At 40.8% G+C, this 16,369-nt stretch overlaps 2 protein-coding genes across 7 annotated transcripts in view; both read right to left on the reverse strand.

Moving 5' to 3' along the window:
- LOC124031754 (protein regulator of cytokinesis 1-like) overlaps positions 1 to 4,810 on the reverse strand; it is a 16,417-nt gene extending 11,607 nt beyond the window's left edge. For 3 of the 5 annotated variants that reach the window (XR_006838163.1, XM_046343384.1, XM_046343405.1), the window contains exons 1-3: positions 4,595 to 4,809; positions 3,488 to 3,620; positions 2,579 to 2,701 (exon numbers count right to left, since the gene is read on the reverse strand). Coding sequence is in view for 4 of the 5 variants with exons in the window: in XM_046343384.1 (XP_046199340.1) it covers positions 2,579 to 2,701; positions 3,488 to 3,620; positions 4,595 to 4,605 (267 nt within the window). In the remaining variant the exon portion in view is untranslated. Of the gene's footprint in view, positions 1 to 2,578; positions 2,702 to 3,487; positions 3,621 to 4,357; positions 4,508 to 4,594 lie in introns of those variants that run through there. The other 2 variants (XM_046343416.1, XM_046343396.1) reach the window with 2 other exon arrangements.
- A 916-nt stretch (positions 4,811 to 5,726) lies between these two features.
- LOC124031939 (transcription factor PU.1-like) lies at positions 5,727 to 15,671 on the reverse strand. Of its 2 annotated transcripts, none has more exons than XM_046343780.1 (5): positions 15,441 to 15,671; positions 14,855 to 14,948; positions 13,629 to 13,828; positions 6,680 to 6,797; positions 5,727 to 6,370 (listed from the first exon to the last, which is right to left on the reverse strand). In XM_046343780.1, the coding sequence occupies exons 1-5, from the start codon at positions 15,447 to 15,449 to the stop codon at positions 6,051 to 6,053; spliced, it is 741 nt and encodes a 246-aa protein (XP_046199736.1). In that variant the 5' UTR covers positions 15,450 to 15,671; the 3' UTR covers positions 5,727 to 6,050. The 2 variants fall into 2 exon arrangements, with proteins under 2 accessions (XP_046199736.1, XP_046199727.1); XM_046343771.1 differs by having other exon boundaries at positions 6,632 to 6,797; positions 15,441 to 15,669.
- Positions 15,672 to 16,369: the final 698 nt, after the last annotated feature.

A 16,369-nucleotide genomic window follows, 5' to 3' on the forward strand; every position in this document is an offset into this window, starting at 1 on the left:
GCAGGGTCCTCCTATAAAACACATCAAGACTGGTTGAGAGGAACATTAGCAAGCTGCAGCAGGGTCCTCCTATAAAACACATCAACATGGGTTGAGAGGAACGCTAGCAAGCTGTAGCATCGTCCTCCCCTCGTCCTCCTATAAAAACACATCAAGACTGGTTGAGAGGAACGCTAGCAAGCTGTAGCATCGTCCTCCCCTCGTCCTCCTATAAAAACACATCAAGACGGGTTGAGAGGAACGCTAGCAAGCTGCAGCAGGGTCCTCCTATAAAACACATCAAGACTGGTTGAGAGGAACGCTAGCAAGCTGCAGCAGGGTCCTCCTATAAAACACATCAACATGGGTTGAGAGGAACGCTAGCAAGCTGCAGCAGGGTCCTCCTATAAAACACATCAACATGGGTTGAGAGGAACATTAGCAAGCTGCAGCATGGTCCTCCTATAAAACACATCAAGACTGGTTGAGAGGAACGCTAGCAAGCTGCAGCAGGGTCCTCCTATAAAACACATCAAGACTGGTTTTTAGTGTCTAGCAAGCTGCAGCAGGGTCCTCCTATAAAACACATCAACATGGGTTGAGAGGAACGCTAGCAAGCTGCAGCAGGGTCCTCCTATAAAACACATCAACATGGGTTGAGAGGAACGCTAGCAAGCTGCAGCAGGGTCCTCCTATAAAACACATCAAGACTGGTTGAGAGGAACATTAGCAAGCTGCAGCAGGGTCCTCCTATAAAACACATCAACATGGGTTTAGCAAGCTGTAGCATCGTCCTCCCTCGTCCTCCTATAAAAACACATCAAGACTGGTTGAGAGGAACGCTAGCAAGCTGTAGCATCGTCCTCCCCTCGTCCTCCTATAAAAACACATCAAGACGGGTTGAGAGGAACGCTAGCAAGCTGCAGCAGGGTCCTCCTATAAAACACATCAAGACGGGTTGAGAGGAACGCTAGCAAGCTGCAGCAGGGTCCTCCTATAAAACACATCAAGACTGGTTGAGAGGAACATTAGCAAGCTGCAGCAGGGTCCTCCTATAAAACACACCAACATGGGTTGAGAGGAACATTAGCAAGCTGCAGCAGGGTCCTCCTATAAAACACACCAACATGGGTTGAGAGGAACATTAGCAAGCTGCAGCAGGGTCCTCCTATAAAACACATCAAGACTGGTTGAGAGGAACATTAGCAAGCTGCAGCAGGGTCCTCCTATAAAACACATCAACATGGGTTGAGAGGAACATTAGCAAGCTGCAGCAGGGTCCTCCTATAAAACACATCAACATGGGTTGAGAGGAACATTAGCAAGCTGCAGCAGGGTCCTCCTATAAAACACATCAAGACTGGTTGAGAGGAACATTAGCAAGCTGCAGCAGGGTCCTCCTATAAAACACATCAACATGGGTTGAGAGGAACGCTAGCAAGCTGCAGCAGGGTCCTCCTATAAAACACATCAACATGGGTTGAGAGGAACATTAGCAAGCTGCAGCAGGGTCCTCCTATAAAACACATCAAGACAGGTTGAGAGGAACATTAGCAAGCTGCAGCAGGGTCCTCCTATAAAACACATCAACATGGGTTGAGAGGAACGCTAGCAAGCTGCAGCAGGGTCCTCCTATAAAACACATCAAGACTGGTTGAGAGGAACATTAGCAATATTTTTAATTCCTTTATTTAACCAGGAAAGTAACATTAAGATTGACATATTTTTGAAGTGAGCCCTGAAATAAAAAAATATGCAACATTAAGGTAATGGTGAGCATCTTATTGTGTCCCCCCTCCTCCCCATTTTTTTTAGTGTCTATTTTTTGTCGCACTGCTTTGCTTTATCTTGGCCACATCGCAGTTGTAAATGACAACTTATTCTCAACTGGCCTACCTGGTTAAATAAAGGTGTTCTCAACTAGCCTACCTGGTTAAATAAAGGTGTTCTCAACTAGCCTACCTGGTTAAATAAAGGTGTTCTCAACTGGCCTACCTGGTTAAATAAAGGTGTTCTCAACTAGCCTACCTGGTTAAATAAAGGTGTTCTCAACTGGCCTACCTGGTTAAATAAAGGTGTTCTCAACTGGCCTACCTGGTTAAATAAAGGTGTTCTCAACTAGCCTACCTGGTTAAATAGAGGTGTTCTCAACTAGCCTACCTGGTTAAATAAAGGTGTTCTCAACTAGCCTACCTGGTTAAATAAAGGTGTTCTCAACTGGCCTACCTGGTTAAATAAAGGTGTTCTCAACTAGCCTACCTGGTTAAATAAAGGTGTTCTCAACTAGCCTACCTGGTTAAATAAAGGTGTTCTCAACTGGCCTACCTGGTTAAATAAAGGTGTTCTCAACTGGCCTACCTGGTTAAATAAAGGTGTTCTCAACTAGCCTACCTGGTTAAATAAAGGTGTTCTCAACTAGCCTACCTGGTTAAATAAAGGTGTTCTCAACTAGCCTACCTGGTTAAATAAAGGTGTTCTCAACTAGCCTACCTGGTTAAATAAAGGTGTTCTCATCTAGCCTACCTGGTTAAATAAAGGTGTTCTCAACTAGCCTACCTGGTTAAATAAAGGTGAAATAAATCAATAATAATAAATATACCTCAAATGGGGATAGTTGAAGCTCAGTACACAGAACATCCAGCTCTTTACGACAGGATTCTATGCTGCTCATCAATCTCTTCCTTAGACTGTCCTCCTCAGCAATCATCATGTCCAGCAAGCCCTGGGTAGGAAAGAAAAACACAGGTTACAAGACAGACCAACCAGGTAAAAAAAAAATACTTTCAGCAACTCTTGGTAGGACAATGGAATTGTTTTTAATTTTTAAAAGCAACCTCCATTTAACCTAGAAAGAGTCGCTGAATAAATAGGTCCATCTCCTGTCTGCTCATGCACCTTGGTCTGAAATGAGATTACGAAGGCACCGTTTCTCTAGTCAAGCGCCCGGTGGGTATAATTTGTGGAACAGGAATCTGTTTCCAAAAACGTTGTAAATAAAAATTGCATAGCGACATGATAGGAAACCAGGTAGGTAGTAGGACATTTAGCTGTGTCTTTTTTTTACCTCACCACTTTTATTCAGAAAAATGTCTGTCCTCACTTTGGTAGCCTATGGGCAAACATTAAGAATAAGACACGTGGTGAGTTGATGCCTATTCCGCAGCTAGTTAGCTAGGTGAATTAATCATGCTACTTTGTATGCGTTGTTCATAAATGACAAAAGGACGCCAACAAACAGGAACAGGTTCCTGTTGGAAAATTACACAAATTATACCCAGCCTCCAATGTCCTCTGTACCATCACTCATTTTTATGTACATATTCTTTATCCCCTTACACTGTGTATAAGACAGTAGTTTGGAATTGTTAGTTAGATTACTTGTTGGTCATCACTGCATTGTCGGAACTAGAAGCACAAGCATTTCGCGACACTCGCATTAACATCTGCTAACCATGTGTATGTGACAAATAAAATTTGATTTGATCTTTGCAAAAGAAGCAGAACTCACTTTGATATGTTTCCTAACCACATCAGTCCTTTGTAGTCTCTGATCCTCTGGAATTCCTATTTCCTCCCAGATGTCCTTCAACCGGTTAAGGGCTCGAGTCAGACATTCTACCGACTCTGCAGCATGGATTTCACTGTACAGGGAGAGGAAATTAAGAGAAAGTGACAGCATGTTACTTAAATATGAATGCTGCAGCCTGTAATGCTGGTCATTTATGAACATTTGAACATCTTGGCCATGTTCTGTTATAATCTCCACCCGGCACAGCCAGAAGAGGACTGCCCTCCCCACATAGCCTGGTTCCTCTCTAGGTTTCTTCCTAGGTTTTGGCCTTTCTAGGGAGTTTTTCCTAGCCACCGTGTTTTTACACCTGCATTGCTTGCTGTTTTTAGGGTTTTAGGCTGGGTTTCTGTACAGCACTTTGATATATCAGCTGATGTAAGAAGGGCTATATAAATACATTTGATTTGATTTGTAACTACGGGAAAGAGTACAGATTAGGTTTCACGCCGTCCATGGATTAATACGGCTCATTTTGTGTGCAAAAGAACAAAAAGAGCCGAGTAGGTTTTTTTGTCGAAGGTTTCAAAATGCCAAGTAGCTAATTATGTAGGAAGTTGGCCAAACGTATCTACATAACGTTAACCCGGTTGATTTGACTAAGTATTGGTTTGCCAAAACAGCACAACTAACGTTAGTCAGCTAAACTAGCGACTGCATTTTAAAAATACATGTCTAGCCAGTTCATATTTACATAGTTACTTGTGATAATATACTGTAACGTTGGTGATGGAACTCGTTACTGTAATTATTTTGATATCAAACAAAAATGGTGGAGAAACAACTAGCTAACATGACAAGTAAACTTACCTATTACAGATTACAGGTTATGACAGGTTAACTTTACAGCAGCATCTTGAGCCAATATGTGAACCTGGTTAGTCTTTGCTAACTAAGTAAAGAAGTTATCCTTGTTGTTTAAATTGACTAATTGAACTACTTTCCTGTAATTAGCGATCCAGCTAACTGTAGCTAGCTACCGACGTAACATAGCAACAACAATACGAAGACAACATCCCAAACACAGAAAAATATTTTTTTACCAACCTCCTCCTCATGGTCACCGTCCAACGAATTTTTTTTTGTAAAAAAAGGCAAATTAAATAAGGTTAAATTAAATAAATAAAATAGGTTTCTTTAATTAAACCACACTGAAACTACATCAAGATGGTAGTTTGAAGCGTCCGCTGCTTCCGCGACTCGGTTCAAATTCTTCACCGAAACTCTGCTCCTTCTTCCCCATTGGCCGACACAGAGAAGACGTCACAAAAACAGGTTTCTATGGGCGGAAGTCCCTAATGAATCAAGAGTTCACCTTTTGTACAGGTGATTAAGTGGATCAGAATAGATTAATATGTACCTTGATTAAATCATATATATACAATACCAGTCAAAGGTTGACACACCTACTCATTTAAGGTTTAAAAAAAAAAAATATATATAATATTCATCCATATTGGATGTGTCCCATCATTGCAGATAATTTATGACGAATGTATAAAGTATATGTTTTATAAACTCATGAGCACCAGCCAGCAAATTAGCCTGAACAATTACTTAATGTCACACTCTTGTGGCGAATAAATTGAATACACCTAGAATGTACCTACATATTTTCCTAAACTAACTAAACCAGGCTAATATGCTTTCCTGGAATTTATAAAACATATACATTCGTCATAAATGACCTGCAGTGATGGGACACACACAGCATGGACGAATGTTCAGTCATCAAAGGGATATAAATAGCATTCCTAAAGAAGATGCATTTTTGAGTAAGGTTGTCTCACAACCGGCCGTGATCGGGAGTACCATAGACAATGTAAACACACTGATCTACCAGGAGATGGCATAATGCCCATTTTATACAGGAATTTATCAACTTAATTACAACGTTACTCTTGAGGCACTAACTCCTGTAATTTACTGAAACTAAAAAGGTATTGAGACGTGTTTCAGAACTACACCTGAAAACGGACCTGTGATGTCTTTGCTTTTCATCAACAACTGACGTGATCAGATAGATGACGAGTCAGATAATAACATAACAGAGAAACAGAATGATTGCTGTAACTATGTGCCTCTTCTTTACTCAGTCATGATAGACTGATGTTGCAATCGTTTGAGGTTTTGATCTTTTCTTCCATTCCCACTGACACATTTTCTGGGAACTAAGAGCATATGTAAAAAATATACTTTATTCATTTTTTTTTCCATCACAGACACAAAGATAAGAGTCAAGAGTAAGATTATGTAACACGTAACACACGACGACTTGTTAAGTAAATAAATAAACATGGAATATGCAAACACCAATAACAAAAATCTAAACATCAACATGTTTTAATGTTACCTGATTGTTTCTGGGGTATCATTTTAAATGTAATGAAATACAATTACAGTAGACAGTCATTATTGTCCTATTTTCAAGACATAGCAGTGAGGTTAGGCCTACTCCCAAAGCAGGTATACAGTGGCATTACATGAACCATCTCTGGTACTCCTAGTGAGGGTAGTGCCTCCTCTCTGTAGTTAAGACTTTCCTCAGTACCTCCGGACTGAACTGGTAGGTCAGTTTCTTCTTGACCTTTCTGATTTCTCCAGTCTTGCCGTAGTTCCGCAGGGCCCTGGCCATCTTCTGATATGTCATCCTCTTCCTGTTCCCTTTCTGCGTGCCCCAGCGATTGGCCAGAGTCTCCTTGTTTTTAGAGGAGAACTGGAAGATTCCTTTCTCTCTGTCCACCCACCACATACTGTCCTTCATGTCTCCGTTCTTCAGCATGTCCAGGAGGAACTGGTACAGCCGGATCTTCCTCTTGCTACCTGGATAGAGAGATATGAAAGATATTTTACATGAATTTCATAATGGCAGAATGAATTCATTTCTATGGCTATTGTTGGATCATGTTAAAGGCTATTAGCAAGTGTGTGATGCCTGTATGTAATAGCCACCCAACAGATTTCTCCCCTGTAATGCTACTGTACTCAGTCTCACGTGGAAGACTTACGTTTCACAAACGAATGAAAAGGATTAAGTCAATCAGTAAGTAAGTCACTTCATTAATTAAGTCAGTCAGCACTCACTGGAGTCTCCCCTAAAAGGGACATGGTCTCCATAGTCCTCTTCCTCACCCTCAGATACCTCCAGTGGGGGACTGTGGCCCACAGGTCCCTCCTCCTCTGAGCAGTAGTAACTAGGGGACACAGGGGCCTGTTGCTGGTAATACACTGTGTGGTTGTAGTACGGCATCTGTAGAGAGGAAAATAAATACAATTTGTTGTCCTGATGTATTGTTGTACTGTATGTTTTGTTTAGCATTTATATGACATAGTACACACATTTCAGGGACCCAGTTATTGCACAACCTCTGGCAGAAAGTATGCGAAACCTACACATGTGTAACGGATGTGAAACGGCTAGCTTAGTTAGCGGTGCGCGCTAAATAGCGTTTCAATCGGTTACGGCTTTTGTGGAGCGATGGGTAACGATGCTTCGAGGGTGACTGTTGTCGTTGTGCGCAGAAGGTTCCTGGTTCGCGCCTGGGTATGGGCGAGGGGACGGTTTTAAAATTATACTGTTTACACACAGCCTCTTCATCCAGGTAGTTCCATTGAGATCAAACAACTTGTTTCACTAAAGGAGCCCTGTCTGGCCATAAGAGAATTATGCTTGATCAGTTGTCTCTCTGACTTTGTGATCACATGCACATCATAGGAGGTTGGTAAGCACCTTCATTTGGGGAGGAGGTGCTCGTGGTAATGGCTAGAGCAAAATGAGAGGAATGGTATCAAACACATCAAAACACGTGGTTTCCATGGTTTCCATGTGTTTGATTCCATTCGCTCCAGCTATTATTATGTCATCGTGTATCTGTTCATCTCCCCCAGCAACCTCCTCTATTGCGCATACAGTTGAAGTCAGAAGTTTACATACACCTCAGCCAACTACATTTAAACTCAGTTTTTTTCGCAATTCCTGACGATTTAATCGTAGTAGAATTTCCTGTTTTTAGGTCAGTTAGGATCACCACTTTATTTTAAAAATGTGAAAATGTCAGAATAATAGTAGAGAGAATGATTTATTTAAGCTTTTATTTCATTTCACATTTTATATCATTACATTCTCAGTGGGTCAGATGCTTGGGGTCATTATCCATTTGGAAGACCATTTGCGACCAAGTTTTAACTTCCTGACTCATGTCTTGAGATGTTCCTTCAATATATTGACGTAATTTTCCCTTTCTCATGAAGCTATCTATTTTGTGAAGTGCACCAGTCCCTCCTGCAGCAAAGCGCCCCCACAACATGATGCTGCCACCCCCGTGCTTCATGGTTGGGATGGTATTGTTCAGCCTGCAAGCCTCCCCCTTTTTCCTCCAAGCATAATGATGGTCATTATAGCCAAACAGTTCTATTTTTGTTTCATCAGACGAGAGAAAATTTCTCCAAAAAGTGTGATATTTGTCCCCATGTGCAGTTGCAAACCATAGTCTGGCTTTTTTATGGTGGTTTTGGAGCAGTGGCTTCTTCCTTGCTGAGCGGCCTTTCAGGTTATGTTGATATAGGACTCGTTTTACTGTGGATATAGATACTTTTGTACCTGTTTCCTCCAGCATCTTCACAAAGTCTTTTTCTGTTGTTCTGGGATTGATTTGCACTTTTCTCACCAAAGTACGTTCATCTCTAGGAGACAGAACACGTCTCCTTCCTGAGCGGTATGAAGGCTCTGTGGTCCCATGGTGTTTATACTTGCGTGCTATTGTTTGTACAGATGAACGTGATACCTTCAGGCATTTGGAAATGACTCCCAAGGATGAACCAGACTTGTGGAGGTCTACAATTTTGTTTCTGAGGTCTTGGCTGATTTCTTATAATTTTTTCCCATGATGTCAAGCAAAGAGGCACTGCGTTTGAAGATAGGCCTTGACATACATCCACACCTCCAATTGACTCAAATTATGTCAATTAGCCTATCAGAAGCTTCTAAAGCCATAGCATAATTTTCTGGAATTTTCCAAGCTGTTTAAAGGCACAGTCAACTTAGTGTATGTAAACTTCTGACCCTCCTGGAATTGTGATACGGTGAATTATAAGTTAAATAATCTGTCTGTAAACTTGTGTCATGCACAAAGTAGATGTCCTAACCTACTTGTCCTAACCGACTTGTCCTAACCAACTTACCAAAACTATAGTTTGTTAACAAGAAACACACTTGTGGAGTGGTTGAAAAACGAGCTTTAACGACTCCAACCTAAGTGTATGTAAACTTCCGACATCAACTGTACATCTACTGTGTAAATAAACGTTGCTTGGAGACCAAAGGATTGTATTAGTTTGGAAATGTCAAAATATTCGGATTTCCCTGAAAGAGAAGGTAGTGTAAGGTCAACTAAATAGAGTCTAAAAACAATTGACAAAATGTTAAGTATTAAGCCACCTTGGCTTTTTCCACATTTTGTTACGTTACAGTCTTATTCTGAAATTGATTAAATCATCCCCCCTCGTCAATCTATACACAATACCCCATAATGACAGTTTAGAAATGTTTGCTAATTTATAAAAAAAAAAAAACGGAAATATCACATATACATAAGTATTCAGACCCTTTACGCAGTACTTTGTTTCTCCCATTCTTCTCTGCAGATGAGGTGTCTTCAGAGATGTTCGATCAGGTTCTAGTCCGGGCTCTGGCTGGGCCACTCAAGGACATTGAGAGACTTGCCCCGATGCCACTCCTGCGTTGTCTTGGTTGTGTGTTTAGGGTCGTTGTCCTGTTGGAAGGTGAACCGTCACCCCAGTCTGAGGTCCTGAGCGCTCTGGAGCAGGTTTTCATCAAGGATCTCTCTGTACTTGGACTAGTCTCCCAGTCCCTGCCACTGAAAAACATCCCCATAGCGTGATGCTCCCACCACCATGCTTCACCGTAGGGATGGTACCAGGTTTCCTCCAGACGTGTCACCTCCCTGACGTGTCACCTCCCAAGGCCCTTCTCCCTGATTGCTCAGTTTGGACAGCTGTCGGAAGAGTCTTGGTGGTTCCAAACTTTTTCCATTAAAGAATGATGGAGGCCACTGTGTCCTTGGAGACCTTTAATGCGGCAGACATTTTTTGTTAACCTTCCCCAGTAAAAAAAATCACAATTCTGCTACATTAGACTGAATCGAGCTAGTCGGTCACAAATATACTTTCATTCATTTTTTAAACTGGTACTGGGACCTTCAGAATATGTATTTATCCCCTTATTTTAGGCAATAAACTATCAGAAAAAAGAAGAAACCTACACACTGCTCTTAAGCTTTATCTATCGGCCTCACACAACCCTGTCTCGGAGCTCTTGTCTTGGTTTTTGCTCTGACATGCACTGTCAACTGTGGGACCTTATATAGACAGGTGTGTGCCTTTCCAAATCATGTCCAATCAATTGAATTTAGCACAGGTGGACTCCAATCAAGTTGTAGAAACATCTCAAGGATGATCAATGGAAACAGGATGCACCGGAACTTAATTTCGAGTCCCATAGCAAAGGGTCTGAATACTTATGTAAATATGGTATTTCTGTTTTTTATTTTTAAAACATTTGCAACCATTTCGAATAACCTGGTTTTGATTTGGCATTGTGGGGTATTGTGTGTAGATTGCTGAGGACATTTTAAAATTTAATCCATTTTAGAATAAGGCTGTAACGTAACAACATGTGGAAAAAGTCAAGGGGCCTAAATACTTTCCAACGGTCAGAAATACAAAGTCATTGTCCTATCTCTCTCAATGCTTCAATACATCTTTGATTTAGTTGTTGATTTTTACATTTACAGATCTTAATTCCTGTTTGGCCCTGTCCGGGGGTGTCCTCGGATGGGGCCACAGTGTCTCCTGACCCCTCCTGTCTCAGCCTCCAGTATTTATGCTGCAGTAGTTTATGTGTCGGGGGGCTAGGGTCAGTTTGTTTATCTGGAGTACTTCTCCTGTCCTATTCAGGTGTCCTGTGTGAATCTAAGTGTGCGTTCTCTAATTCTCTCCTTCTCTCTTTCTTTCTCTCTCTCGGAGGACCTGAGCCCTAGGACCATGCCCCAGGACTACCTGACATGATGACTCCTTGCTGTCCCCAGTCCACCTGGCCATGCTGCTGCTCCAGTTTCAACTGGCCTGGGCCCTAGGACCATGTCCCAGGACTACCTGACATGAGGACTCCTTGCTGTCCCCAGTCCACCTGGCCATGCTCCTGCTCCAGTTTCAACTGTTCTGCCTTACTATTATTCAACCATGCTGGTCATTTATGAACATTTGAACATCTTGGCCACGTTCTGTTATAATCTCCACCCGGCACAGCCAGAAGAGGACTGGCCACCCCACATATGCTCTCTCTAATTCTCTCTTTCTTTCTCTCTCTCGGAGGACCTGAGCCCTAGGACCGTGCCCCAGGACTACCTGACATGATGGCTCCTTGCTGTCCCCAGTCCACCTGACTGTGCTGCTGCTCCAGTTTCAACTGTTCTGCCTTATTATTATTTGACCATGCTGGTCATTTATGAACATTTGAACATCTTGGTCATGTTCTGTTATAATCTCTACCCGGCACAGCCAGAAGAGGACTGGCCACCCCACATAGCCCGTTTCCTCTCTAGGTTTCTTCCTAGGTTTTGGCCTTTCTAGGGAGTTTTTCCTAGCCACCGTGCTTTTACACCTGCATTGTTTGCTGTTTGGGGTTTTAGGCTGGGTTTCTGTACAGCACTTTGAGATATCAGCTGATGTACGAAGGGCTATATAAATAAATTTGATTTGATTTGATTTAATTTGATCACCCAGTGTTTTGCAGCAAGTTTCAACCCCTACAAAAAAAATGTCCATTAATTATAATCTATACAGTAGTGAAGGGTTCACAGCAAAGCTGTTAAATCTATTGTTAATCTTAGATCTTTTTTTCCCCTTGACATGGTCAAATAACTCATGTATAGATTGCTAACTTATTGATTGCTTCAAACATAAAGATATAAATCTGTATTTTTTTTGTGAAGAATCAACAACAAGTGGGACACAATCATGAAGTGGAACGACATTTATTGGATATTTCAAACTTTTTTAACAAATCAAAAACTGAAAAATTGGCCGTGCAAAATTATTCACACCAGGGCTAAAATAACTGAACATGAGCCCATGAAATTTGGTATCTAAACCTTTTGTATACAGTGCCAGTCAAATGTTTGTACACATCTACTCATTCAAAGGGTTTTCTTAATTTTTTACTATTTTCTACATTTTAGAATAATAGTGAAGACATCAAAACAGTGAAATAACACATATGGAATCATGTAGTGACCCCCCAAAAAGTGTTTTTTCAAAGTAGTCACCCTTTGCATTTACATTTACATTTAAGTCATTTAGCAGACGCTCTTATCCAGAGCTTGTTGACAGCTTTGCACACTCTTGGCATTCTCTCAACCAGCTTCATGAGGTAGTCACCTGGAATGCATTTCAATTAACAGGTGTGCCTTGTTAAAAGAGTCTATTGAAATATTTTGGAATGCTAATTTGGAGTGTACTAACTGATATTTAAATAATTTACATAAGTCCCAGAATTCAAAGATGACCACAATATATCAGTACACAAATGTTGAAAATATTTCACAAATCTTAACATAAACCATTAGTCAAATTGACCCCCGAATTGGTTTATAAACTCAATAATTTAAAGGAAAACTTGAATCAAAAATGATATTTTGGTATCCCCCAATCCCCCCCAGTAGTCCACTGTTGATAGAGTCCCAAATGTTTTGCATGTCAGCAGTCAAGTTTTCAAGATGTTGGACTTTTAAGAGGCAAAGTGTCACTTGTCACATCCTGATTTTTCCTTTAAGTAATAACTATAGGAATGATTACCTGCTGCATCCAAAGATAACCAACTGAAAGCACTAGACCAAACGTAACTTACGTCTTCCTTGAGGTATCGAGAGATAAACATGGTAATGCTTTCACTGATTGAACATAAAGGAAGATCGTTCCTACATGATAGAGTGCTTTCCTTTGTTAATCCAACTGATCTCGTGTCCTTTCTGTCATCCTGTGAACCCCGTTCATTGCTGGTCGCAGCTATTATTTTCCTGCTGTGAGAATCCCCCCCATCACCCCCCCCACCCCTCACACACTGCTGTGCCTCAGATTATGTGTCAATAGCAAGGTTGAGTAAATGAGGTGTAGCCTAGACTATCCACAGCCCAGCGGTTGGTGGTGAGTGTACTCTATTCTACTGCGCTCTCCTCACAAGGCTATTGGTTGTGGCTAAAATGGTTCCTCACTCAGGAAAAGCACATTGTTGAGCAATCCTGTAGCTGCTTTCTGTAGACAACAGTGTAGGCTATTACATAACATCCAGTCACCTCGGTGTCCTCCCTCTCAACGACAAAAAAGTATTATCTCTAGATATTGTATATTGTTGATATTGGTATTGTGTACCACTATAGTATAAATGCCCTGTGAATCGTTGCACTGTGTGTGCTATGTGTTAGGATCGCTGTTAAACATTTGCTTTATGCCCATTAGACGTTTCTATTATTTATTTTATATTTTTCACAGCTACCACACTGTTCTCATCAGAAATACTGATTTCATTATACATTTTACTTGTCAAGATGATCAGAGACAGAGTTGGACTAACCTGTGGGGTTAGGGGTCCCAGTCCTGGGTCTACTAGAGTTGGACTAACCTGTGGGGTTAGGGGTCCCAGTCCTGGGTCTACTAGAGTTGGACTAACCTGTGTGATTAGGGGTCCCAGTCCTGGGTCTACTAGAGTTGGACTAACCTGTGGGGTTAGGGGTCCCAGTCCTGGGTCTACTAGAGTTGGACTAACCTGTGTGATTAGGGGTCCCAGTCCTGGGTCTACTAGAGTTGGACTAACCTGTGGGGTTAGGGGTACCAGTACTGGGTCTACTAGAGTTGGACTAACCTGTGGGGTTAGGGGTCCCAGTCCTGGGTCTACTAGAGTTGGACTAACCTGTGTGATTAGGGGTCCCAGTCCTGGGTCTACTAGAGTTGGACTAACCTGTGTGATTAGGGGTTCCAGTCCTGGGTCTACTAGAGTTGGACTAACCTGTGAGGTTAGGGTTAGGGGTCCCAGTCCTGGGTCTGCTAGTGGCAGGTGGAGGGTGTCGGTATCGGGGTAGCGATAAGGGTGGAGGAGCTGTTGGGAATGGACACTCTGGAGCTCTGTCAGGTGATTCCCTTGTGAGGAGATTTCCAACATGTCACTCTGATGCATGCCTCTGTCAGAGTGGTACTCCCAGCCGTGCTCTGAACCATAAGAGAGAGATCAATAAGCCTTGTTATAGACATTATAAAGGCTCATACATGCTAATAATGAGCTATAAAGAATTATACCTGCAGGCTTTACAGAGAGACTGCTCATAAAAACAACTTCTCATTTTGAAAAACGTCTATGTGGCAGAAGCCTTCTGTAGCACAGTTGGTAGAGCATGGCGCTTGTAACGCCAGGGTAGTGGGTTCGATCCCCGGGACCACCCATACGTAGAATGTATGCACACATGACTGTAAGTCGCTTTTGGATAAAAGCGTCTGCTAAATGGCATATATTATATTCCGGTGTCAAAATGACTACGAAGTGTAAATAGGATCATTTCCCCTATAAAAATAAGTCTAGTCCAAAACGGAGATTTGCGAGATGTTAGGTAAATGATACATCATGAAACGAAGGGTGTGTTTCTATACTACCCATAAGGCCATAGCTGGCAGCACCCATGTAATCATGCCCATGGTCAATGTGGTTTAACATTTGAGATCCCTGTTGGGCTAGGGACCATCAATAAATTGCACAATGTACACAAACAATATTTTAAAAGATCAATAGCTCCAAATTTCAATGACTTAAAAACTTCAAAACAACTGTACATTTTAGAAATTAATTTACAAATATTGAAAGCATTTAACGAGACAACTAAAAGATGTGCAACATTGTCCCATTTCTATTGTGTAATTTATTGAACAATCCCCAGAGATAGGTTTTCCAAAGTGAAACCAATTTTGCCATGGTCGCACACCAGCCGGGCTGAAGCTAATTGGCAAAAAATAATTTGGCTAACTCTTCCCGCCTGCGAACACACAAACGAGACACTCACATCAAACCACACCCCGAAACCAACTCACGTTTGAATTCAGTCATGACCGCTTGCATGGAACCATAATTTATTTTCAATAAAGGACAATTCAAAAATGGTATTGTATACTTCTTGAATTGACTGGATTGAAATAGAATTGACCCCAACCCCGTTGGGTTACTCATCGAGTGTATTTGCAACTCACCATCGTGAAGTTCTCCGACATTGGTGAGATATGAGTATAACTCCGCTGGTGATCGATACATCTCAGGATCATATGGGATTATTTCTTCAGATGCCTTTTGTAAAAGAAAGAAAGAGCAGAACATTTTGACTTTTACTCCACTACATTCCAAAAGAAAATAATGTACTTTTTACTCCATACATTTTCCTCTGACACCCAGCAGTACTCTGATCTGGACTCACTAAACACAAATGCTTCATTTGTAAACTATGTCTGAGTGTTGGAGTGTGACCCAGACTATCCGTACATTAAAAAACACGAACATCTTACCGTCTGGTTTGCCTGATGTAAGGAATTTGAAATGATTTATACGTGTTATTTTTAATACTTAAGTATATTTAAAATCAAATAATTTTAGACTTTTTCTCAAGTAGTATTTTACTGGGTGACTTTTACTTGAGTCATCTTCTGTTAAGGTATCTTTACTTTTACTCAAGTATGACAATTGGGTACTTTTCCCACCGATTTATATACAATATAGCACATTTAATTTTCATATGTTCTAATCTCCACATTAGTAAAAAACAAGAGATCATACAATACTCACAAAGGACATGATGACTTTCAAAAACACACAGTTATAATCCCAAAAAAAATGGAGAAATATCCTTTTGATTTAATTCCCATGAATTTTGATTGAATTTCTGATGGAGGTTGTTTAGTCGAATATTACAGTTGACCACTATCAGACCGCTCAGCTAAAAAACTACGCAGAGAGTATTAAACCATGACCATAATATACTTTAACTTTTTTCATCTTCGGTCTGATTGTCACTCAGTTCCTGAGTTCCTGAAAGTTGTTGATTTGTCAGAGGATGTGAACCAATCATATTCACATTCGTGAGTTTGGTCTCACTGTTTTCTGCCTCTGGTTTTAACAATGGGTCAACCTATCTTTCAGGATTTTAACTATTATATTTGTTTTAAAAGCACTACAATAATTGTCTTTCAAGCCTGTGAAAGATGAAAAAGCAATTCCCAAGATATGTCACTGTGTTTTAATTTCACCAAGATATGTCACTGTGTTTTATTTCCCCAAGATATGTCACTGTGTTTTATTTCACCAAGATATGTCACTGTGTTTTATTTCACTAAGATATGTCATTGTGTTTTATTTCACTAAGATATGTCACTGTGTTTTATTTCACCAAGATATGTCACTGTGTTTTATTTCACTAAGATATGTCACTGTGTTTTATTTCCCCAAGATATGTCACTGTGTTTTATTTCAATAAGATATGTCATTGTGTTTTATTTCCCCAAGATATGTCACTCTGTTTTATTTCACTGTATTTATTTGTATTGACTGATATTATGTTCATATTTGTCACCAAATGTTCCATGGTCTCTTTTGTTGCTAATCCTAAAAACTACTAAAGCGTTCTATAAAATATTATTGATATGCAGTCCAGGGTGAAAGGAATAGTTATTTGTAGATGTTTTTACTTGTGGGAGAGTTATAACAGACCTACTGTA

Source organism: Oncorhynchus gorbuscha, linkage group LG01 (assembly GCF_021184085.1).
Source record: "Oncorhynchus gorbuscha isolate QuinsamMale2020 ecotype Even-year linkage group LG01, OgorEven_v1.0, whole genome shotgun sequence".
Lineage (NCBI taxonomy): Eukaryota > Metazoa > Chordata > Actinopteri > Salmoniformes > Salmonidae > Oncorhynchus > Oncorhynchus gorbuscha.

Bases quoted from the DNA above. Each gene is read 5' to 3' on its own strand.
- LOC124031939 (XM_046343771.1), bottom strand. The intron at 6,798-13,628 runs GTTAGTCCAACT...TCCTCTCTACAG, and splicing joins CCCTAACCCTAACCTCACAG to ATGCCGTACTACAACCACAC. The intron at 6,371-6,631 runs GTGAGTGCTGAC...CTCTCTATCCAG, and splicing joins CCCTTTTAGGGGAGACTCCA to GTAGCAAGAGGAAGATCCGG.